The sequence below is a fragment of the Chenopodium quinoa genome, unplaced genomic scaffold (assembly GCF_001683475.1).
Source record: "Chenopodium quinoa cultivar QQ74 unplaced genomic scaffold, ASM168347v1, whole genome shotgun sequence".
NCBI classification, from domain to species: Eukaryota; Viridiplantae; Streptophyta; class Magnoliopsida; order Caryophyllales; family Amaranthaceae; genus Chenopodium; species Chenopodium quinoa.
This window is the reverse complement of record NW_018743691.1, coordinates 2,287,141-2,311,509: the sequence shown is the minus strand read 5'-3', so window position 1 is coordinate 2,311,509 and position 24,369 is coordinate 2,287,141. Positions and strand designations below refer to the sequence as shown.

The 24,369-nt window shown below is 34.6% G+C and overlaps 1 protein-coding gene across 1 annotated transcript; it reads right to left on the bottom strand.

Annotated features, from left to right (window-relative positions):
• Nucleotides 1–3,524: 3,524 nt before the first annotated feature.
• LOC110683737 (beta-taxilin-like) lies at nt 3,525–21,158 on the bottom strand. Its single transcript, XM_021860132.1, has 12 exons — nt 19,848–21,158; nt 18,720–19,172; nt 15,225–15,298; nt 13,338–13,446; nt 12,368–12,435; nt 10,303–10,380; nt 6,757–6,821; nt 5,772–5,838; nt 5,471–5,653; nt 5,322–5,378; nt 5,087–5,182; nt 3,525–3,911 (listed from the first exon to the last, which is right to left on the bottom strand). The coding sequence occupies exons 2-12, from the start codon at nt 19,165–19,167 to the stop codon at nt 3,771–3,773; spliced, it is 1,386 nt and encodes a 461-aa protein (XP_021715824.1). The 5' UTR covers nt 19,168–19,172; nt 19,848–21,158; the 3' UTR covers nt 3,525–3,770.
• Between the last annotated feature and the right edge of the window lie 3,211 nt (nt 21,159–24,369).

Below are 24,369 nucleotides of genomic sequence, written 5' to 3'. Positions count from 1 at the left end.
AAATACCTAAGTAACCAATATTTATATTTGAGTATGAAACTAAACTACAAAGAATAGGAATAGGGAGAAAACAATATATAAAAGGATCTAGGGCATAGGTTCACCAATAAATAATACTCCAGGGTAAAACATAGTAATCAATCATTGACATTGCATAAATAACATGATTAAGAGGCTCTCGCAATTTATTAATCAACATAGATCTAACAAGCTCTCGCAATTTACTAGATCTAAGTTCTTATTGAAAATAGCCTTTAATATCAAATTAACATCTTCTCGATTCATCAATTTAATATTGCTATACTTTTACAAGCCGCAATTGTAAAACATTAAAACAATTCAATAGGAAATTATCATGCAATATCAATAATCAATAATAGTCAATCATCAATGCGTCAATTAACCAGATTGTAAAGGGCTTTCGCTATGTATTACAATCACAGAATTAATCTACCGGTATTAAATCTCATCTCTCAAATCTCAACTTAACCATTTATAAATTAATCTGCCTATTGAAACTAGACCTGAACATTAATTCTCATCTCTCGAATCTTGAATCAATATTGTCAAACTCATGCATAAAAGATAGGCCTAATCTAGTCACAGAGCATTAAATCAATCAATAGGAAATTAATCTAACATTGATAATTAACAACAATAAATTACCCCTTCATATTATTTATTAGATCCCCATAAACCCTAGAAATTAAACTACTCACACATATTAAAAACTAAACAAATCAAAGCAATAAAATAAGACATGATTAAAGGAATAGAATAAATAACTAAGATTAAGAGAAGAGGAATCGTTACCAAAATAAATCTGGAATTAAAAGTAGAATTAAGAACAAAGGTTTAGAGAGAGAATTCTAAGAGAATAATTAAGAGAGTAAAGAAAGTAAAGAGGAGAAGAAGAAGAGGTACTAAAATCGTATTACGGAGGAGTATTTATACTCCGTACAAAATCCTAAATTAAAACAAATTAAAACTACGTTAAACATCTCCTAAGAAATACACGCGCCCGATCGGGCGAGGCACCGCCCAATCGGGCGCCTCGGGCGCCAGCCTTTTTGGCCAGGCGCCGACCTTTGCTTCTCCCGCCCTGCCGGGAGCGCCTCCGGGCGCCAACCTTTTTGGCCGGGCGCCGACCTTTGCTTTTCCCGCCCGGCCGGGCGCGCCTCCGGGCGCCAGCCTTTTTGGCCGGGCGGCTCTCTTGGGCCACTATTTGGACTACGATTGGGCTCCAATTCTTCGGGCTAATCTGGGTTTCCTCTTTGGGTCTTGAATACTCGGTCCAAATGCCTCGGTATCACCTATACCGTGCCCTTAATCACCGGTTCGATGGCTCTAACCGGCCCTGGGCTATAAAATCTGGTCGTGTTTCTCCAATGCTCGTGATTGCTCTAAAATATCTCTAGAAAATACTCCAAAAGCATAAATCCCTGCAAAAGTCAACCAAATCTACGAAAACACTAGAAAACCCCAATTAGTAATAAAAATGGCTCTAAAGAGCCAAAAACACTACTAATTATGACCAAGGGACGGGGGTAAAATACTATATAAAATAGACACATCAGTCGGGTCAGCTTTGTGTTCGGGTCAATTTCGAGTCTACGTTTTCGGGTCACGGATCGGATCATTCGAGTCGGGTCAGGAATGCCAGCTTTATTTGTAGGAGTAATGACAGTATGACACTATCCTTTTTAGTGACAAACATTATGCAAGAAGGCAAAAATCTACTAGTAAAACAGTTTTCTCTATTCCAAGAGGCCAAGATTGATTTTGGAGATAGTTATAATCATAGCTAACCAAGTTGCTAATCCACAGTCAAGATAGTGCAATAGAAATAAGGATTTTTTTTTTTAATCCAAAAAATATTTGACAACTTTTTGTCCATAACAACCTTATAATTTTCTTTTTCCCCATAACTACCTTCAAAAGATGTTTTCTTTGTTGACCACTACCTAAATTTTTTTTTTTTCACACATTGACCTTATTTTTCAGGTCACTTAAGTCATGTGCAAGGCACATGTTTTGTTCTTTTATGATTTTGTTTAATTTTTTCCCATTTTTATCCATTTTCTCTCTCTTCTTATTTTGCCCATATCATCTCTTTCACTTTCTTCTCTGTACTATCATACCCCAAAAATTCAGAGTGTAACGAACACCATGAAAGGACACTAGTGATCAATTGATGATGGGTTTGAAATTCAACGAAGTGCAAAAAACAATTTCACATATCTTACGATTCGTCCCCGTCAAACCCACTTTATAATTCCGTCCCCTCCACCGTGGTTGTGGTACGTTGTGAAGGCCTCTACCACTCGAACACTTTGTCCGTCGTCTTTACGAAATTCAAGTAACAATTCGAACCGAATTTTGTGAATTTTCGAAATTTTGGTAATTTTGTCAATTTTTGAAATTTTGTGAACCAAAGACTCGATCACTTCCTATTGACATTTAGGTTTTACAAAAGAAATAAAAAATTAAAAATTATTAAACATAAATCATTCAAGTGAACTAAATATTCTGCTAAAAGATAAACATCTAACAATTATCAATTGTAAATTTCAAAGAAAACCCACCAAATTTAAGATAGAGAAAATAATTAAAACCCACCAAATTAAAAGAAGAAAAAAAAAAAATCAGGAAACCCACTAAATTGAAGAGAGAGAAATACCATTTTGTTGAAAATGAGTTACAACAATTGGGGTTTTAGGGGACATTTATGTTTTCATGCGATTAACTTTAAAAAATAAATGCAAACAAAATTAATTGATGAAGTGTGGGTTTTTAGGGAGGATATGAGTTGAGATTTGAGAAATGGAGTATCTGATTTGTGGAAGAGAGAGAAAAGGGAAAAGATGAGAGAAAATTAAACAAAATCATAAAAAATAAAAAAAATGTGTTCTACACATGACTTTAAGTGACCTGAAAAATAAGGTAAATGTCTGGAAAAAAAAAATTAGGTAGGGGTCAAAAGAGAACATTTTTTTAAGGTAGTTATAGACAAAATAAAAAAATTTATAAGGTAGTTATGGACAAAAAGTTGTCAAATAAAGGCAGCAATTTTGGACAAAAAATCCTAGAAATAAAGTTTAAAATGCACGAGACACCAAGGTGCTATTTTCGCATTAATTGCTACTTCATCAATCTTCGCAAAGCATCGGAAATTTGGGGCATTACCATTATGCTATGGTGCATAATAATGGGGAGGTGATACTTGCAGCTGGCAATAAGTAGCCTTCAAAAGTCAGTGTCTGTCCCGTTGTATCTTGTATTCATGAATCCGTTTCAGGTTCTCGGGAAGAGGAGAAGGAAGACAGTGCTAGAGAAGATGCTTATGGAGGAAGAGTAGCTCACTTACGCTGAGATACAATGCACTTAAATAAATCCATCCTAAAAGAGCCTTACCAGCTGTTGTAGAGAGAAAAACTCGTAAAGCCACAGCTGAGCTAGAACTCATCAACAAAATTTAAGTTAAAAAAAAACTACTGCGGAACCAAATTTTCCAGGCAAACCAGTAGCACAAATCTGATAGTCTTCAAATATGAGGGAAAAGAATTATTGAGTTTCAAAGCCAGTAGGCAGTTAACAGGACGAGACAGTTGAAAATACAGATCCTATATTTTCATTTTCAAGTAACAAAAGAGATAAAGAGCTTGATTCAGATGAAGTTAAGTAAAAAGGAATTTACAACAAAAACTTGTGAACTGGATATCTCTATGGCGCAAAGTAAAAGTCTCGAGAAACAGGAGTCAGTACAACGTTCATTCTTGGACTTGAACAGATTCAGCTTGACTAGAGCCAATTGAACCCTGTTTTCTTTCAGCTTGTAGTGAGCGACATAGTGACTCAAGTTTTTCCTTTTGGTTCTTTGTCTTTTCCAATTGTTTCTTCATACGTTCCCGCTGCACAAAGGAAATAACTTCCATTAGTTATTACCAAAAGATGAAAACTTACAGTCTCAAATGAGTAAAAATCAGCATTATGAAGATCATCATCCAAGTTAGTGGGAATAGCAAATTGCAAAGAGCTGCATATAGATGTAGAATGGCACAGCATTCTACAGTACATCTCCAAGGAAAACGAAACGCAATCCAGGAAATTCCATACTGCAAATGATTTCATTAGCTATAACCAAAAGATGCAAAGGTTCCATAGCAGAATTTCTTAAGGCATTGTATACTGCGAAATATAATTCACAATGCAATTTCCAGAATTTGGGAAAGAGTGAAATTCAATCCATGCAATAAGTACAGAATAATTTCAAACATCGAAGTATCAAATTGTTTGACGTAACAGGGACATTGATTGATATTACATATAATTTTGCTAGGTTTTGCAGGGCTGCAGATTTTATCAAATAAAAGTGTGAAACACCCAGGCTAACCAATAAGAGATAAGTCTATAACTAACATGATGTCCAGGATAGATTGAAGGGGATCAAGAATTCAAGATACAAACATAAGCTTTATTTGGAGCCAATAAATCAATGTAAAATATCCTGCTCAGCTAACATGGTTCTTAAGAAGAGGGATTCTTCCTTTCTTATCAAGGAATGAATTTGTAGAAAATAATGCATTCTCACAAATTGCATTCGTTAGTTAATTGAAAATTAAATACTGAAGTAAAGAGACCATGACAATTAAATTTTACTAATTGGATCAGTAGTCACTCACTTTACACACTTTTTTCCAACTTTTATTCAATCGATTATAATTTATAATGTTATGCTCTATTTTCTTTCCAGACGGTTCCTTATAACGATTCATGTTAGCCGAGCCCAAATCATTTTGGGACTACGGCTTTGTTGTTGTTGGATCAGTAGTCATTAGAGGGAAAAAAAACTTATTATCAGGAGATGACAACACATTTAATTGGATCAGTACACAGTATTAAAGGGGGAAAAATACTTTTTGTTTTTTTATCAGGAGATGACAAACTGAAACAGAGGTCAAGATCCTCACAGACACCTTACAAAGATCCAACATCACCCCCCTTCATAACCAAATATCTATGGTTCTAATTGAATGCATGCAAGTTAAGAGATTTATGGACAAAGATACGGGGCAAAAGGGTTTACCTCTTCAACGAGTTCTATAAGAGTAAAATCTGATTTCTCACATTTGCTCTTCAAGAAGGTATTTTCCTTTTTCAGGTCTTTTGTCAATTTGGACATCTGATTTTAAACACAACAGAAAGCAGGAATCTGATGAGGAAGCCTCATAATCATTAAAAATAAATGTCAATGACGTTATAAGTTCAGACACAGGCCATGGTTTTCAAAATTATATGCAACAGTGAGATTATAGAATTACCTTTTCAATCTCTTGCTTAAATGTTTCAAAAACCTCATTGCTTTTCAGCAGTGCATCCTGCAAAGAAAGTCAACACTTCTCAACTACATAGATGTCAACAAAAAGGGTTTTTTTTTTTCCCCCATGACATGATAGAGAGTGATACTCACTTGAAACTGTTGAAATTTTTCTCCATCAGCTGTTAATTGTTGACGTAGACTTTTTTCAGTATCCAAAAGCTGTGATATTTTCTCGGCATATACCTTTATTTGAGCCTGTTCATGTGCCACTTTTTCCTCATTTTGCTCAACTTTCAGTTCAGCAATCTTAAGCTCTAGTGATTTCTGCTTCAGCTGCACAGCAATATTACCAAATGCCACAGGATCAAAGCGAGTTCCAATTAATTTAAAGTTAAGATTTCCACATGATTTGTATACAGATCATTAACCATAAAATTTGCATATACGGTACCTCCTGGGCATATTGTTGTTGACACTGAGTATAATGATCAGCAAGCTGCTTCAATTTGTCTCTTAGCCTAAATACCAAGGGCACAAGCAAAGATGCAAAGGACAGAGTCATGATTTCAAATACTAATACAACAGAAAATAATTGATTCTAACATATATCTATGTTCTAATACACTACCAACATAAAATAGGTCTAAGAAACATGTAAACTCCATTTGTCCAGAGCAACATATTCTTAATGAACAGAAGCTTCACCACCCCAAAAAGAAAAAGAGGGCAAAAGCAGTAAGAATTTTTTAAAAGATAAACTAAAAAGTGTAGCCATATTTGATCACCAGAATAAAATCCCAGTTTAAAAAGTTTGAATAGGTAAAAAGGAAATTAAGATGCATGGATACAAGAGTCTGACATGCAGTTTTGCAACTAATTCTAAGTCGCAAAATGGGCATAAGGATAAAGAACATTTACTTTTAGATAAGCTATGTTACAATGACACTTATCTGACTCTTACAAAGGAATAGAATTCTCACCCAACACTTCAGCAATAAACCAAACTCTTCAATTATTTAGGAACACATATTTGTAGAAAAATTGTAAGAAGAGGGGGAAAGATTAGAGAGGGATTTTGTCAAAATTTTATTACATGAAGTTGGAGATGTGTCACTTTTAAGATGAGGAAATCTGAAGTTGTGGACATCTTAAATTGAATTAGTTGATATAACATTTTACAATGAAAGAGGCAAGGAGATCAAAGGGAAAAAGGAAGTGGGTAGAAAATCAATGCTTAGATATTGTTGTCATTGGGGAATGAAGTAGGACTTAGGAAGTAGGTAATCAAGGTGAAAAGAGAGACCAAAAGGCTAATTTTACAATATTTTCAAGAAGGGACACTAATCAATTTCATTTCTGCATTATTTACATCAATTATCTGCATTGAAATATACTTGTTGATTGACTATAGGATCACATGGTTTTTCAAAACTTACATTTCATTCTCTTTCAGCTGAGAAATGCATTCTCCTTTCTGCTCTTCTAGCCTTACACTCACATCCTGCAACAAGCACATTAAACATCAGATATGATCAGATGGAAGAATAAAAAGCATCATGTTGCACACTTGCACCTCATAGAAGGAAGGCAACAAGTACATTCCTCCACTAGAAAATTTTAATTGTTGAATAACTCTAAATGATAACCATTAGAGCCAAGACTTAATTTAAAAAAAAAAAAAAAAAGCGACATTTATTTTACCATCACAGTAAGTAATAAAACGTTCAATAAATCAATAGCCTGTGGATATACCGATATAATCCAGCTTAGGTGATAGAATACAAAAGAAAAACGCACATGCGCTACAAGAAATATACTCCTTATCTTTATAAGCATATGAAAAATGCATGATGATTGATGAGTATCATAGCAGGTGATTTTAAGTCTTTTGGAATGAAAATTGATAAGCATCTGGCAGCATGTTAAGGATCTATATCTGCTTCCTATAGGAAAGAAGGGTACATACAGTATTTTGTAAGCATCTCTAATTTTAAAATAAATGTAAATATATAGAAAGTAACGAGTCCTTTTGGAACTAGTGGAAAATAACTATGGGCTGATCATGCTGAATCTATAGTAATATATAAAGTGAAAGGGGATTTTGGGTGATAAATTTTATTTTCCCAAATTACCCCACTCACCATTTTATTTGTTTTTTTCTTTACAAAAAAGTAGTGTCATTTTTTTGAAAAAATAATAATAATAATAATAATAATAATAATAATAATAATAATAATAATAATAATAAAAAATAAAAACTACTATTCTATTTTTTTTTTTTTTTTTTTTTTTTTTTTTTTTTTGGGGAAGTACTATTATTTTTAAACCCACTAATTTTTATTTTTTTTTATTAGAATAAGGTAGATAACTTCTCAAAAAAAAAGGGGGAGAATTGAGCCATATAGATTTCTTATATTGCACACGCACATCTCTTAGCTTGTATTAATAAAACCCAAGTCCAGAGGTACCTACAACTTAACCTATAAAGCAGCACACAGCTGGGATAGCTACTATTAAAGATCCCAACATTCTTCCAACCACATAATCAGAGATAACCAAACCATTATGCAAGAGCATATGTCTCCCAATCTTCCAAGTACAATAGCATAAGACATATCATAGGATATACACTTAATAATTATCTAGGTTTGGAAGTGGTTATACGTATATGGTATTGAGCCTGTCCAAACAGATTGTACACAGAAAAGCTTTCTTTTCTATATTTTTTAATTAATTTTAACACAAGACTTTGGGTTCCCAAAGGAGATTGCGTTTTATCAATTTGCATATTGTATCTCTAGGAGTACAGGAGAAGACACCATTAAAAGCTCCAATCTAGAGTCTCCAATAAATTAACACCCCCCACAAATCGAGAGCTCAACCAAATCCTTTTTTCCAGATCCTCCCTCAGAGTAAAATGTCATGACGATTTGCTTCAGGCAAAACAAAAAAATTACATGATGAAATTACACTCTCTCTGACCAAATAAATTGCAATACTTGGTGATTTTTGAAGTTGACAAAGACAAAGGTTGCTCTCCTAGTTAAGGGTGCTTTCAGGTTCTTAAACCATAACATTCATAAGTACCATAGTACCAATATTACCAAGGGATAAAAAGCAAGGATATGTCAGAAGTTAATTTCAAAAGAGTATGATAGTATAGGACAGATGGGCATGTAGGGGCATACCGCCCATACTTCTGAAGACCACAGCTCCATTAAATGAGCACTGGACTCGCCTAAATAACACAGACCACGTTTTAAGTTGTTTGAGTCTGCAAGCAGCATAAAGCCAAGCCAATAAAAAATACATTGGCCAAAGCTGGTGTTTTCCCTTTCTATCTATGCTCTGTGGCATGCCCCTTGATATTGGTCAGCATGGTTTGTATCTACCAAGGTCTTGTAAGGCAACCTCATTCAGCACCTTCAGGGGAATAGCCATACTCTACAGGAGCTCTCACTTTGGTTGTATCAGCTATTCAGCCATGAGTCCAGTATATGAGGTGAAATGATCTAGATTACTTTTTTTCCCACCGGGGGGGGGGGGGGAAGAGTAGAGTAGACAAACCACATGATTTCCATAATTTAACATCATCAAGAACTTCAAACAAAACTTCCCTGTGAACTTGATTATGTCTTCCTCTAAAGCTTCTAAATTACTTACTACAGTACTAGCCACCCTGAGGATCAATTTAGTAAGTTTCAGAGATGGTCTATGTAAGATAGTTGATGTTTCTACTTGGGGTAGTGTTTTTCACCTAGGGCTGATCCATATGAGACTATACATGAGCCTAGTGCCTTAATAAGCAGCATGGGATCACTTTTCCCATGTTCCATCCAGGTGATAGATTTAACTAGGTTCTCCCACTCTTCTCTACATTACTCCCTCAAACCCTATATAATAGGCCACGTTTAAAAAGATACTATGTATAATGTATAAAGCCTTAGTACCATGATTATCCATTTATCCTTGACTATTCAAATTCAAATCCATCATGCTTAAAGTTATCCAAGAATTCTTACTTGATGATAACATTAAGGGTGCCTTCTATCTTGGTTTTAAAAAGCGCACCTCACTCCCAGGCTCTAGGAAATGGGCTTTAGTTAGGCGAGGCTCAGTCACCTACGGAAGGCGCGCGCTCGTGCCTCAAAGCGCCTTTGGTAAGGTGCGCCTTTGCGCCTCAAGGAAAATAACTAAGATATAAGTTATAAATTGAAGAATGATGGACACTTTTTCAAATTTACACTACCTTAGCTTTACATATATTATTATTTAATTTATTATGAATCTTTTTAATTGGTATTTAGTACAATCAAAGTAAAAAATAATTTGAAATAAATATGTAAAAACATGCGCCTTGCATACAAAAGGCATGCACCTTCGCCTTGCGCTTCGCGCCTAGGCTGCAAGGACCATTTGCGCCTTGGTGCGCCTTGCGCCTTTTAAAACTTAGCCTTCTATTCATTTATATGAACTTAAATGAATAACCTAAACTTATTTGAGCTTATTACAGTTTATATTAGTTGTAAATTAAACTTGGGTAGCCCTTATTAACCCTTTTTAAAACCTATTGAACTTGTTTTTCATGATAAAACTTGCTTTTTCTGGAAATAAGTGGAAATAAGATGAAAAAAATAGCCTAAAGGTAACAACAAAAATAATTCCTCGAGATTTTTCAAAGTGAAAATTATCGAATCCAAAAAATAATGTCCAATCCATCTCTAAGATCTCTTCTAATTCCATTTGGCACATTTCCAACGCAAATATTTAGCTTTTAACAGCTCTCTTGTCATATTTGATATTCTTAAAGTACCCATTGAGAAGAATCAATCAAGAAATGACATGGCATTGTTTGTTATATCTAATTTGGAAAAAATTTAGAAGAGTATATTTACTTATAAATAGTGTCTAGATTCCAATCATGAAGAACAAAAAGAGACGGGCATTAGAAAGTAATCAGCTATAAAGAATAATTGCCAAACCTTTATAGCATCCTCGAACTTGGTAGATAAATCTGATCTCAAATTCTGCCCTTCCTCTGATACTCTTTTAAATTCATCCTGCATATATACCATCAGTTCTTTAGATAATTATATTAAGTCTCATGTTAGAGCAATGTGTGCATACATATATCATATTTTTTCAGATCTTAACAGTTTATATCAATCCCACGAGTTAAGAAAGTTAGTGTGTATAGATTCAGATACACAGAAAGTTAACATATACTAATAAAAACATAACTTTGGTTTGAAATACATAGTTATTAACACCTTTTGACAGGAAGAGACGAAAAAATAAAATAAAAATTCAAATTTCATAAACACCAATTTCAGGGTACTTTTGGGATGCACATATTCATAAAGATTGATAGGGATACTTCTAAAAACTCAAGGAATAACATACCAATATATGCCATACATCCATAAAAAAAAAACAGTTTCTGTTGATTTAAATTGAATCAATAAAAACAGTCGTGGGTTCATGTAAGGTTTGTGTCAATGTATTTTGAAATAATTTTTACATATTGATAATTAGAAATGTTAATTATTGAATGTATGGATTAGCAAGCATGAATAAAACAAAGCACTTCACAAAGTGATTTTATAGCACACCATGGAACGTCTTCTTAGAGCAACAAGTTTAATAATTGGAAAATTTGTCAGAAGAAACCTTTTAAAGCAACTTCTTTGTCAAACAAACACGTTTTAATTTTTTTTTTGGCAAGTTAAAACCTTTATGTAAATTTCTTTCTTTTTTTTTTTTTTTTTTTTTTTTTTTTTTTTTTTTTTTGTAAGAAACAACCTAGCCCCACTTTCCACCCTTTTCCGGCCTATTGACCAACCTATTTACGACCTTAACTTGGAGTATGCCGGTCACATGACCTTATATTTTACTATTTCCACCCTTTTCCCTCTCTTTCCTCTCCCACTAATTCCAATCTGTCCAAAACTGGACCAAAACTGGAGCTGGTCCAATACTGATGCTTCCTCTTTCAGATGCTCAAAATCAAAATAGAATCGAAATCTTTCCCTTCCTCATTTTGATCCATCTTAGTTTACATAGATGATAGACATGCTCAGGTCCATGATCAATGTGCAGTTCAAATACTGAGCTTCTCCAAGTGCACAAAAGAAACTCCAAAGGTAGATTCATGCTCTTACAACGATCTCCAGCCCCAGCATAGTACAACAATTTCCCAATTCTTGAATGCTGCTTCTGATTCAACAATAGGAAGACTATCATTTACTATCTCCCCAACAACCAGCAAAGCACCAACTTCACCTTGTAGGTCCTCTTTCTTAAAGACAACTTGTTTCTTTTGCTTCCGCTACCTCGCATTAACTCTACTACTCACCAATACCAGTCACACTCAAAGGGCAATTCTCAGCCTTAGAGATTGATACTAGTATAAAAATTGGGGGAAGAAACTCTAATTTTTTCGAAATTCAATGAATTAAGCACAAATTACACAAGAACTTAGACATTTCCTTGGTCGAATGCAGTAGGGAAAGTCTTCAATCGCTAAAACTAACTACCTTAGGGCTGATTTCGATATTCAATTGCAAGTGAATGAGTGACCTGCACACCCCAAGTCAAAGTTGGAAAGTGGGGTAAGGCTGTCTCTTACTAAAAAAGTTTACATCAAGGCCTTTAGCTACCAAAAATATATTAAAATGTTTTTCTAACAAAAATTTGCTTTAAAAGGTTTTTTGACAAATTTACCTTAAAATTTTAATAGCCATTATATGATGGAACTGCCTAGATACGAGTCTATGAGCTTGATGTCATAAGCTAGGTTATTGAAACATAATGAGCCTTAATAAATGCTTCTGCTCAATTTCCTAAGAAAGTTGTTAAAAATGTAGTGCTAAATGGAAACAAAATGTAGCAAAAAAAAAAAAAAAAAAAAAAAAAAAAAAAAAAAAAAAATCTCAATTATACATTTCGCATATAACGTCATATATCATTTGCTTCAACACCATTCACATTTCACATCCACAAGATGTATATTGAGAGCCAACAGATGGAGGCAAGAAAGTTGTATACCATTAACATCTTATTTTGACGCTGTAACTCCCTACACAATGACTCAAGCTTGTCTCGAACAGCAATAGCTACAACAAGAAATTGGTAAATCAAAATTTGCATTTCAAGAAAAGATAAAGGACTAGATTTCATATCAAGTGATTTCAAACTCTAATAATAATTAAAAAAAAAAAAAAAGGGAGACTAAACAATAGGAAATCACAGCAATCCACTCAAAATATTGCTACTCATTTCAGTCTGTTGCAACTATTAACAAATGTTTCACTTAAGACAAATAAAAAATGTCCAACTCTTCCTATATGATATTCCGCTGCGCCTACATGACCTACTTATATTTCCTTCCTTCTTTTCCAAGATTGTATAGTCCAAAGTGTAGGGAAAGTTCGTAAGAGATTGGAAAGATAGGAGCCACAGCCTTAATTGAATAAGCAGAACACACAAACCTAGAAATCCCCCATATGGTATTCATATCCCATCAATAAACCATTTCCACGGAAAAAAATTGCAGTTGTGGACTTGCATAAGCAACCAAAGTGTGTCATGAAAGCAGCATCTTGCAGGTGTAACATCACATTTCTTAGCCATCATTGAGGGAATTGACAAATTGGTATTTCACTTCACCCTTACAATACAAGAATATGGGAATATAAATTTATAATATACCTAAAACTACACCTTTTGGCACCACATTTTGTTACCTGAAGAGATCTGAATTGCTAAACATTAGTTGATTGAGGTGGCTAGAATATATTTAAGATTTTCGATTATATGAAGTTTAACTATACACCAAACATATTGACTATGATAATGGAGTTTAACGGCTGATGCAGAAACATAAACAGTCCATATAGAATATTGTAGTATGATTCAAAACACAGGAAATGAAATGGCTTTTCAAAGAAAATCAAGTTGGAAATCCTATCAAAAATGGCTTTGGTGGAGCAGCCTTGAATTTATTCCCCATATTTACCTGCATCTCTCTCTGTAAGAACTTGTTTATACTTTAAAGTGAACTCCAAAAATTCCTGCTCAGTTTTGAAGGTACGATTTGAACTTTTACGCTTCCCTTCGAGTGTTTCCTGTAGCAACAACATTAATTAAAATCTACAAGCAATTGTTGAGAAATTACCAATGTGTACAACAGATAGAATTGCAGATGAAGACAAGCATAACACATTACATGTAAAATACTTTGCAATGTCTCAAAAAAGTGTCCTTCATCTAAGCTTTAAAATTATGATGAAGATTCATATGACATAGCCTCATACACACCACACAAAATAGAACCTTTGTTTGGCATGGAACAAAAGGCTTCTGTTTTCCATCAAAACTCACCACAACATCATACAAGGGGATGCTAAAGTCAAAAAGAATATATAAGAAAAACCTGCTCTTTTGTCTTACAGCAGCACACCAGCAATACCTGGTAGGAATCTTGGTATGGATTCTTAAGTTTCGAATGAAGGAATGTCACTTGAGATGGAATGATTGAATAAGTGTAGAGGTGAGTCTCCTATTGCTAATGCTAATTCACAAGATTAAGAGAAATGATATTATGGAAAAAGCTCTCGGCTGTTAAACAGAAAGTGAATGATACTGAATATAATGAATGTTGCAGATCTCCAGGGCTAAAAAGTTGGTTACACTTATCAACTAGAAAGCTAGGATTCCTTATCAAGTTATCAGTTGATGTGTTATGGCTTAGTGTTATCGTTGTTTGCTCATTTGCAGCAAATATGAACACTGAGGCTGTATATGTATTGGTTTAGCTTATGCCAGTGATGTGAGTCATCTTGTTGGCATTACTTCCTACAAGGTAGGTAACTAGGTTGTTTGGCACAAGTGTAGCTGACCAGAGATTAAAAGTGTGTTATTGATTATTCTTCATGTCATATCTCAAATTTGGCATTAGTTCAAAATTAACAATTTTTAAAAATTAAAGAGAGATCCTCAAACTTAACAAAATAGAGCATATCCTGGGTCTGATGCGTGAAATCTAAAATTAGATGGATAAGGAATTTATTCATAAACAAGTACCAACACCGTCAAAAAGAGAAATTTCTATGCACATGGATGCTGCCACTAAGCTAAACTACTCCTTTCAGGTAGAATATTACCCACATTTGCTTTACATCAAAAGAGAAGCAGCCAATGAAACGACAAAAAGGAGGTAAGAAGCAGTATCGATATGCAATACCACTACAGTCCTAATTTGTTTCCCATTTAAACCCAAGTCATTAGGCAAGAAATCAGTAAATAAGTTCACATCACAAGAGAACCTTACTAGTTCCAAATGTAGCCGCATAAACACATGAGCGTTTGTTAAGCACACTTGGATCGTGCTCTCTTAAACTAAGTCAAAGAAAAATTAGGACAAAGAATCAAAGGTGAGTAAAGATGATTGACAAGCTGCTTCTGTTCTCATAGCTGAGGGCAATAAGATTTGCATCCATGGTTCATATTGCATAAGGAATGCATGTCCCTATGTCACAAATTCAAAGCCCTTCCTATGCCATGCTAGTCCCATTAGGTTGAGGTAGATTATCAGCTAACCTATCCCTTTCGCAGGGAAAATTAGACAAAAGTATATGATAAGAGGTCCAACAAGGAGTGGCCTCACTTCTTGATGCTTCATAAATTTAATAATAAAAAGAGAGAGGGGGGGGGGGGCGCAGAAATGATCAGGATTTGCTTAAATAACACCAGTGAGTCTCTACTGTGCATCAGAAACTTCAAAATCAAAAGAGGGGGGGGGGGGCAGAAATGATCAGGATTTTCTTAAATAACACCATTACAACAAAGTGATGTACAATATTTATTAGCAAGTTCATGATAAGCTTAAATACACAATATTTACCTTTCGGTTTTTCAGATTCTCAGATGACTGTGCTTCTTTTGAATTATTGCGTACATCTGATCCCCCTAGATATGCTGAAGAACAACAACACTTGAACTTAAGGCAGATCTATAGAAAAAGAATTCAATATAAGCCCACTTTACAATAGAAAATGGCATGTGGTTCAGGAACTCACACTTCAAGCTAGCCAGTGTGTGAAGATGCAACAATCAATAAACAGGAAAATATTCATGGGGAAGAAGGTAGAACTGACTCCTACATATTTAGGTAATGAGCCTAAACACAACTCTCATGCTCCCTTGCATGACAACTCCTAAGATAATGTCAGTAGTCAGAAAGAAAACATACTACTCTCTCTCAATGCCAGCAGCTTTCCCCCCTTGAGTGAATTTAGGTAAAGTTACGAGTATAAACTTCTATTAAACTAAGCTTGATTGACTTAACCTTAAATTAATTATTATTTTATTTTAATCATATTATAGCACCAAGGTGAAAGCGAGACAGGGAGTGACACCAAAATACAAAAAGAGAGTAAGGTAAGGGGAAAAAAATCTTGGGCTCTTAAGCTTATCAACAAAATTGAGAAAAGTCAAGCAATGCTCACAAGCTAAAATCTTGACTCCAGCTAAACAAAGGCCTCACAAATTGGAACCTAGAACCTTAAAAGGAAAAGTGCACCAATCAAATCTCTAATCAAACCATTTCCAAACTTCATATGTTCTTATCTATTAATTTGAACAATATCTTAATTCCAGTAACGGTTTCCTTAATAGTTTGAATCCCTTTAAACCAGTTCACTTTGGCAAAAAGGAGCAACAACAACAATACAACAAAGCCTTAGTACCAAAATGATTTGGGGTAGACTAGATGAAGCGTAATAAGAAACCATTTGCAAAAAATGGAACAAAGAAAGGAAAGTGATAAAATGAAAGTAGATGAAAAACAAGAAAAAAAGGGAAAAAGGGGGAAAAAAATAAAAAAAAATGAGGGCAGTGTAGAGTGAAAACTCAAAAAAAAAGATAAGGGATGATTAAACAAAGGAAAAAAACAACTAAAAAGTATTTTAAAAAACCTTGACATAGGAAAATAAGTAAAGTTTGCAAAAACACAATGAGTTAAGGTAAAAGAAAAAGATAAAAGATAAACAAATAATTTAAGTCATGATGTGTCCTCAGCGCATATTTTGTCCCTCTAATTCACTCTATCCAATGCCATATTTTTCCTCAATCCCCAAACGGCTTATAACACACCCAATCACCCTCTAAGCTATCTGATGTCTTCCCCTACCCCTCACAATCCCATCATTTTGCCACTCTTCAAGATTTATAATCGGAGCCTCATTCAACTCCGTCTTATGTTAATTCCCTTGCTTTCTTCCTTATTATCGAATTCCTCCCTCATCTTAATCTCAATAGATGTAAACCCTACTTGCTTCCTAATTATCTGATTCCTCAACCGCTTTTTTCTTGTATGGTCACAAAACCAACGTAACAAACGCACCTCCGCCACATTCATCCTTTGAACGTGACAATGCCCCATGTCTTCGCATATATTTAAAAAAAAAAAATGATATTGGAAGACTTGTTAAGGATTTTACTAGTCAATCATCTCAAAGTTCAATAGGATTTATAGATATGGGGAAATCCCAATCAACTAGTTTCTCATTGGACCATGTTAATCTTACAATAGTAAATACTCCCTCCGTTCCTAAATGTTTTTTACGTTTCCATTTAGGGTGTTCCTTTTTATTCTTTACATTTAGTATCTTTCCTATTTTGGTCATAAATTTTGGACAAAATTACCCTTGTTTTACAATTTTTTTACTCAAAAGTCCTTACTTTTCCATGTGATATTGTACTATTTTAATAGTTTTTCAACACTTATTATTACTTTCTCTCTCCTCTCTCCTCTAATTTCTTCACCCCACATGCTCACCATTGTATTTTTCAATAAAATTGTACTTTCAATCATTGAAATACTCCAATATACCTCATCTTTACACAATTTCTTAATAACCGCGCATAATTCCAAACGTAAAAAAATTAGGGAACGGAGGGAGTAAAACATAAGGGCTGCTATCACAGAGACTATTACCCTAAATAGAGGCAGAAAGTTGCACAGACGTAGGAACCTTACTCATCCTATTAGTATTTGCACCATACATTCATCACAAAGGTTAAATTATTATTTATATCTTCCCCCAGAAGGAACAGCAAAAACCATTATGAAACAAGACTGCCACTTGCTCTGACAAAAGCTCAGAGTAAGTTCAATTAGATTTGCAACACAAAATTTGACAGAATAATTGTTAGGAAAATTTGTAAATTACCACCCAAAAAGGGGTCCTATTTTGAAATTACCACCCATTAAATTATAAAACATTTCAGATTACCACTTTTTTTGAATTTCCGGTTGTGGGTCCCACCTTTTTAACCTCTTTCCTCTTTTTTTTTTCTTCTTTTCTTCGACCTAACACTCTGACTACTCCATTAAACTCAAAATTCAGCTTCTCTCACCAATTTCCTCACTTAATTCTTCCAAAATCATCAATTTTTTTCCCTCTTTCTTCCTTTATTTCTCTGTCAAATTCTCAACCACCCCTTTAGGGTTGAATCAAAACCCTAACTTCACTTTTTTCCTGCAAATTGAATGCTTTGGTTGTACTTGCATGTATTGTTAAAGTCGCCTTCCTGCAAATTAATTGCAAACAGGTAACCTAATTGCAAAAAACCCCCAATTTAATTACCCTAGGAACCCTAATTCTTAAATTGGCGAAAATCCCTAATTTATGAAGTAAATGATTCTTACCTTAGATGCGAATTGAGAGTCTGGACTTCAGTAGATAACTTCTTCACACAGTACCAGTTCAAGTTTGGGGAAATTTGGATGAAATTTGGAGCAAAATTGTGAATTCAAGTTGGAGATCGAATTTATAAACAAGAGAAATCGGGGAGGAAAATAGTCAAAAGAGTCAAATCAGCCGTTAATAGCCGTTATGTGGGACTCTAAACCGAATACTCCACCGGAAATTCAAAAAAGGTGGTAATCTGAAATGTTTTTTAATTTAATGGGTAGTTATTTAAAATAAATTTTTTAATGGGTGGTAATTTCAAAACAAGACCCTTTTTGGGTGGTAATTTACAAATTTTCCTAATTGTTAAGCCTATAGCACTTATAAAACATCAGCACATAAAAAAAAACTATCAGGTTTCATGACTGTCAACATGTGAGCACAGAAACAAAAGGGGGAAGTTATAAGTGTACACTACAGCCATTGATATAAACATCTTACCATGATTAACTTGTTAACCTTAAGATTTCATTTTCATAAATGGTTAGGCAATATCTTATGATTCACAATATACATGATTTTAAGTGTAGGAAAACATGCAATAATTCCATTTGGTCTGTATATTAGATCATCTACAAAGCCCCATGAAACTAATAGCATCACTAAGAAACTGAGAAAGAACTTCAGGAAGCATAGATAATTACATTTATCAGCGCTTTGGACTTCGGATTGACCTTTATCTTTCTCAGTACTGCCCATTCTTAAATCAGATCCTCCTGAAGCAGAGGTAGATGATTCAGCTTTGATTGCCAAAGTATCTTCTCTCTGCTCAAAGCAGCCATCATCAGAAACATTGGCAGATTCTCCAGAAGCTTCATAACCATCCTTCTCAGACAATGGAACTGGAAATGTGCGAACTTTGGTCACCTTTTCCCCTTTTCCTTCAACTGAAACAAACCCATTTAGTGATGCATCATAGCTAAAATCACTTGAACTATCCGGTTCCGCTGAATTATTCTCTTTGTAGTCGCATAATGATTTCTCCTTTTCATTCAATGGTGTCACAGGAGCTATGGAGTCTGGAGCACTCTCAACAAAACCATCAGGCAAAGAATCCACTTCCGGAAGCTGGTTTGCAGCTGAATTGTCCATTTCGCCTGTAGTAACCAAAAAGCATTAAAAATTGTTCCACTCAACGAATTATATCTACACAGCCCAATTACCCCAATTTTCTCAGCCAACTAATATAGATTTCTCAAACAAAGGCAATTCAAGAAAAGCAAGGGTCTTAGGCTAATTTTTGTTAAGGCAATGCACTATTGATATTCCGGAAAGAATTTCATCAATCAAATCAACCAACATTCTATAAGAAAGCTCTTCAATAAGTTTGCATTTAACCAATATACGCTAAAAACACATATTCAAAATATCAACGAATCAAAATCACAACTAGTCCCGCCCCAGCGCCAGGGCACGAGGGGCGGCCGCATTGAGCCGAAAAGAGGTCCATTTTCATAGTTCCATCCAATAATAAAGGGTTATAAACAACAGCCTCCAACAAATTAGCAACCAAATGGACTCAATAATCAAATTAGGCTCCAAAAATCACATAAAACTCTTCTCGCTTAAGAATATCAACGTAAGTAGCACATAGCGAATTTCTAGCAACAAAATCAATCGATATAATATTTCATAAATTGAATAACAATAGCCAAAAGTTCAAATTTTCACCAAGAACCCTAAAATGAGTATGTTGAGAATTAAATTAGCAATAAACCCTAGATTGTGATATTGGTATTTAAAGATTCAAAAAAGTAAATAATCCAGGTTACCTAAGAAGTTGCTTCAATGGAGGAGAGAAAGCTCAAAACCCGCTTCAATGGAGGTTTCAGAGTACGCGCTTCAATGGAAAATACAGAGGGGAAGAAGGGGTGCTGCATAAAAAAAATTTAAAACGTAGGAGGAAGATTAATTGACACGCATAGAGTAATGTTAACCGTCAGATCTAAAGGGTCCGTTTGTTTCATCTTATTTTAAAACTGTACCCGTGCTAAAGCACGAGATCAAAATGGATGTCATCAAAAACTCAAAATGGAATAAATTGGTACTGTAAATCTTGAAGGGAGGAGTGAATATCTGATTTTAGAGGAATAAGCAGAGTTAGAGCACTTTTCATTTAAATTTCTTTAAAAAAAAAAACACATTAAAAAGGATGAAATGCTTAAGAACATTTCATATCCTAATTTCAGTTTAATTTAGTTTTGTTCAGTTCATTTCATATCCTAATCTTCTACTTTCATAATCAGTTCAGTTCATTTCAACTCTAATCAATTCAGTTCATTTGTTTTCAGTAAATTGGAAAAGGCCCTTAGTCTACTTTTTGTCTATGCACACATTATTGAGATTCACACTAGACCTAACAATCCTAACCTATACTTGATTACTTGACCCAGATTACCTGATGACTCGAGACCCAATCTTGTCCCGAAATTTAAAATTTACGAGACCCAATCTAAAGTGGAGTTTAATTGTTTCTGACCTAATTACAACAATTATAATACGAGTAACAATGTTATTGTAATAGTGATGACAATTAGGGGTGCTAATTAATTGAGCAACTCGGATTGACTCGATTAGAACTTGACTCGAACTCAACTCGTAACTTGTACAAGCACGAGTTGAGCAAGCTATATTTCAACTCGATAATATTAAAATAAATAAATCATAGTAAAAAAAATTAATTAAGGAAAATTTTTGACCTTTGTTACCATTAAAATACACTACTTTGACTTTTGCTACTCATCTAAATTTTTATTTTATTTTGCTACCTAAAAGCAAAAAACATAGGTTTTGCTACCATTTCACATAATTAGCTACTATTTCCGTTCGTAGGGCTCAACCAGCCCTCCCTTCTCAACCACCCACACTGTTAGTCCTTCCCCTCCCCATGCTGGCGCCCAAATGATCCTCCGGCGCCGGTGACCCCACCCCTCTCCCGTTTCCCACTCTAGACCGCCCCATCAAAACCATCGAAACTGAAGCTTTGGAGAAGGAGAAACTCAATTTGGAGTGAGAAAATTCAAAATCAAAGCCTATAATCGGTGAATTACAAACTGAGATCGCGTCACTGAAAGCTGAAAACCTCGAGTTGGAATATTGTAGGGCGGCGAAATCAAAACCGAAGAAATCCAAATCAGATTCGAAACTGAAGATGAAGAAAAAGAAGATCCAATTGGTTAAGAATGAAGAACAAAGGAAGAAGAGAGAGGAGAAAGAAAATGAAAGAAAGTAACAAGGGTGTCGAAACTTAAAGTTGAAGTTGTGGATTTCAGGGATGGGGGGAGGAATTCTAGGGGGTTTAGTGGTAGCTGAGAATCAAGAAGGGGGTGGGGTCTCCGACGTCGAGGATTATTACCAACCAACACGGGAAAGGGGAGAGGTAGCTGACAAGGAAGGGGATAGTGGTTGAGATTTTTTAATTTTTTTTTTGAAGTGTTTATCTCTTATTATTATTTAATGAAATAATAAATCCCACCTAACGGAACCCTAATGGATTTTAGGCAGCACAAGTCAAAACATAATATTTTGGAGGTAGCAAAACTCAAATTTTTTATTTCCTTAATTAGGTACTTCTTTAGAGAAATTTTGTACTTATGCTCATGATTTACCTCATTTTAAGTTTAAAAGGGAATTAATTAAATAATGATGAAGTACTACTGTACAAAGTAGGCACGATTAATTCAGATTGAACAAATGAAACAATGTAATGGGAAAAGTAGAGCAAAAGGAAGTGGGTGAGAGATGATCTCAAGAAAGAACTAAGTAGTCTTGTTGAGCAAAGAGATTTCGATTCAATTAAATTGGCGGAACGGAATTCAAATTTCAGATGTATGCTCTATTTGGCACTAACAGGATAAATGTATTTACACATTATCAAAACATTATAGAACTAGGTCCTGTAAGATATATTTACACATTCTTTGCCATATTTTTGCGAAGAAATCTCCACCAGTCATCCTCTATCATGGTCAGCTTCCCAAAATAAGAAGCTTGCAAAAAAACCAGACTAACCCATGGCCTCTGCAGCACCACCACTAAATCAGCTGTCACCCTTAACTACCTGTTTTGGCTAATCTACACCGGGGGGGGGGGGGGGGGGGGGGAACCTAATTCTAGCATTCACTTATAAAACCACATTCTGTTGCAGCATTAATCCATCTATTCTCAATCAGAAATATGAATAGCAAATTTCATCAGGCTACACCAGTAGACCTTGGAACATAATTCACTGGACCGTTGGACTGTAGCTCCTGCGGGAAAAATTTCCTTGTTTTAGATCAGCCACTGAGTAATTTAGCTTCTTTAGAATTTAATTGTCAGCTGAACATGGTTCAAATATGCCAAACTAAAAGCATAACAGTCATCTTGCAAAGTTTCTTCCAGCTTTGCGTAGATTTGCAATTGGCAAGCTTGCTCACTCGGGGCATAGACCCAAAATCTACATGTTAGAAAAATAATTAGCCACCCCAAATTAATAATGCACAAGCAGTATGATACAGTTACACTAGGAAGTAAGAAGTGCAAAAGATGGGGGAGGGGAACACTATGATGTGCAAGAGAACAGAAGTGATGGGGGATTGGGAATGTTTTGGTGCTACCAGTCATGTTGTATCTAATATAATTTAAAATTTATATAAAGTAATTCTTTAATAAATTTTTTTTACCAATGTACATGGAACAAGCCACCAGTCTAATATACTGAATTTTCCAAAAAAAAAGGGAACAAAATAGTGTACATTACCTACCTAAAGTCTATCTACCTACCAGAAATTCAAACTCCCAAGATAGAGATACAGATAGTTACATTATTTATAAGGAAAGAAGAAGCATGGACTGCCTTGTAGAATGGAATATAATGACATTGAGACAATTAGAATAAGATCAAAAGGCCCTCTAGACCCAGCCCCTGTTCCAAGGAAAACTAGTAAATGGACTTCAAAGATAGACATTTTACCAAACTCTAATCTCTCGAATAATGCAAATTCAATGCCAAGCCTTCTATCACTTTATTATACTAAAATACAAAGAAAAACTACTTAAAACAAGCGCCAAAATAAAGAAATCTTAACAAATTACAAAATTAAAAACCTGAATAATTACAGCATGCCTTACAACTAAACAATATACCAAAAACTAATAAAACAGCCCTAATTACTACCTCCATTTCATATTATTTGCAACTACAAAATCTCAAATGAACCTGGTTCACACTAATTTATTGTGGACCACTAACATAGACAATATAATTGTTTTATTAATAAAAAAAAGTCACTATATTAAAATAAAAATTATTATGTTGAAATAAAAGTTAGTGTGACATTATAAAAGCTATAAGAAGTTAATTTTTTAATGAAATTTTTAATATAATGATCAATATGAATAATAAAGATCACTATGTTAAAATTAGGTCACTGTTTAACATAATGTTGTACTTTAAGTTCATAATAACATTAGGGTCACACAAGTTTTTAAAAGGTTACTATATTAAAAACAAGGTTACTATAATAAAATTAAGGGGTCACTATGTTGAATATAATGTCAGTGACGTGTGTATAAACCCTAGGTCCATAATTGTGGACAAGGTCCACGCAAGATTTTTTGATTTGCAACTTGAAAAAAATAGATGCTACACATGATTTGCAACAATTTTTTTTCCCCCTTTTAGGTTGTCATTTATCTCTTATCTTTTTTCTCATCGCACGCATCCTTATTTTTCTCTCTCCATTTTACTCTGACATGCCAAATTATATGAAACAGAGGTATTAATTACAACGGATAAGAAGCATAATAATATAAAACCAGCCGAAGGTGAAGGATCAGATTTGGGGACCTCAAAGATTGAAGCAGAGATGATTTGAACAAAAGGCAGCAACACTACAGCAAGAAGCATGATTAGGAAGCAGAGATGACAAAGTGCTGTACATTTGGTCATCAGCTAAAAGAACGGTGGATCTGAAACTTATGACGCAGAGGCAGAACAACTAGACCTCACTGAAACAAAACAGATGATGAAGTCATTGCTCCAAGTCTCCAACTCAATAAGAGAAGAAACAACTCAGACTAGGCTACATTGGCGATTGATGAAAAATGAAGGCTTGAAAAGACATCACTCATCGGATAGGGTTAGAGTCTTAGAGATGGACATCACTGTAAAAAGGAACAAAGATAGGAAGAGTTAGGTGATGCTATAGAGTTTTGATTACCAAGGAAGAGGTGTGGGCATATCAATTAAGCCTGCAAGAAAGGAAAAGGGCTATGTGATGACAGCTGAGGGGAATGATGACTAGACACATG

What these genes read in the sequence shown, in the direction of transcription:
- LOC110683737 (XM_021860132.1), bottom strand. Translation starts at nt 19,167, where the DNA reads ATGGACAATTCAGCTGCAAACCAGCTTCCGGAAGTGGATTCTTTGCCT. An exon ending in AGTTCGAGGATGCTATAAAG is followed by an intron (nt 6,822 to 10,302) that starts GTTTGGCAATTA and finishes TGCTTGTTGCAG; the next exon opens with GATGTGAGTGTAAGGCTAGA. An exon ending in AAAAATTTCAACAGTTTCAA is followed by an intron (nt 5,379 to 5,470) that starts GTGAGTATCACT and finishes CTTTCTTTGCAG; the next exon opens with GATGCACTGCTGAAAAGCAA.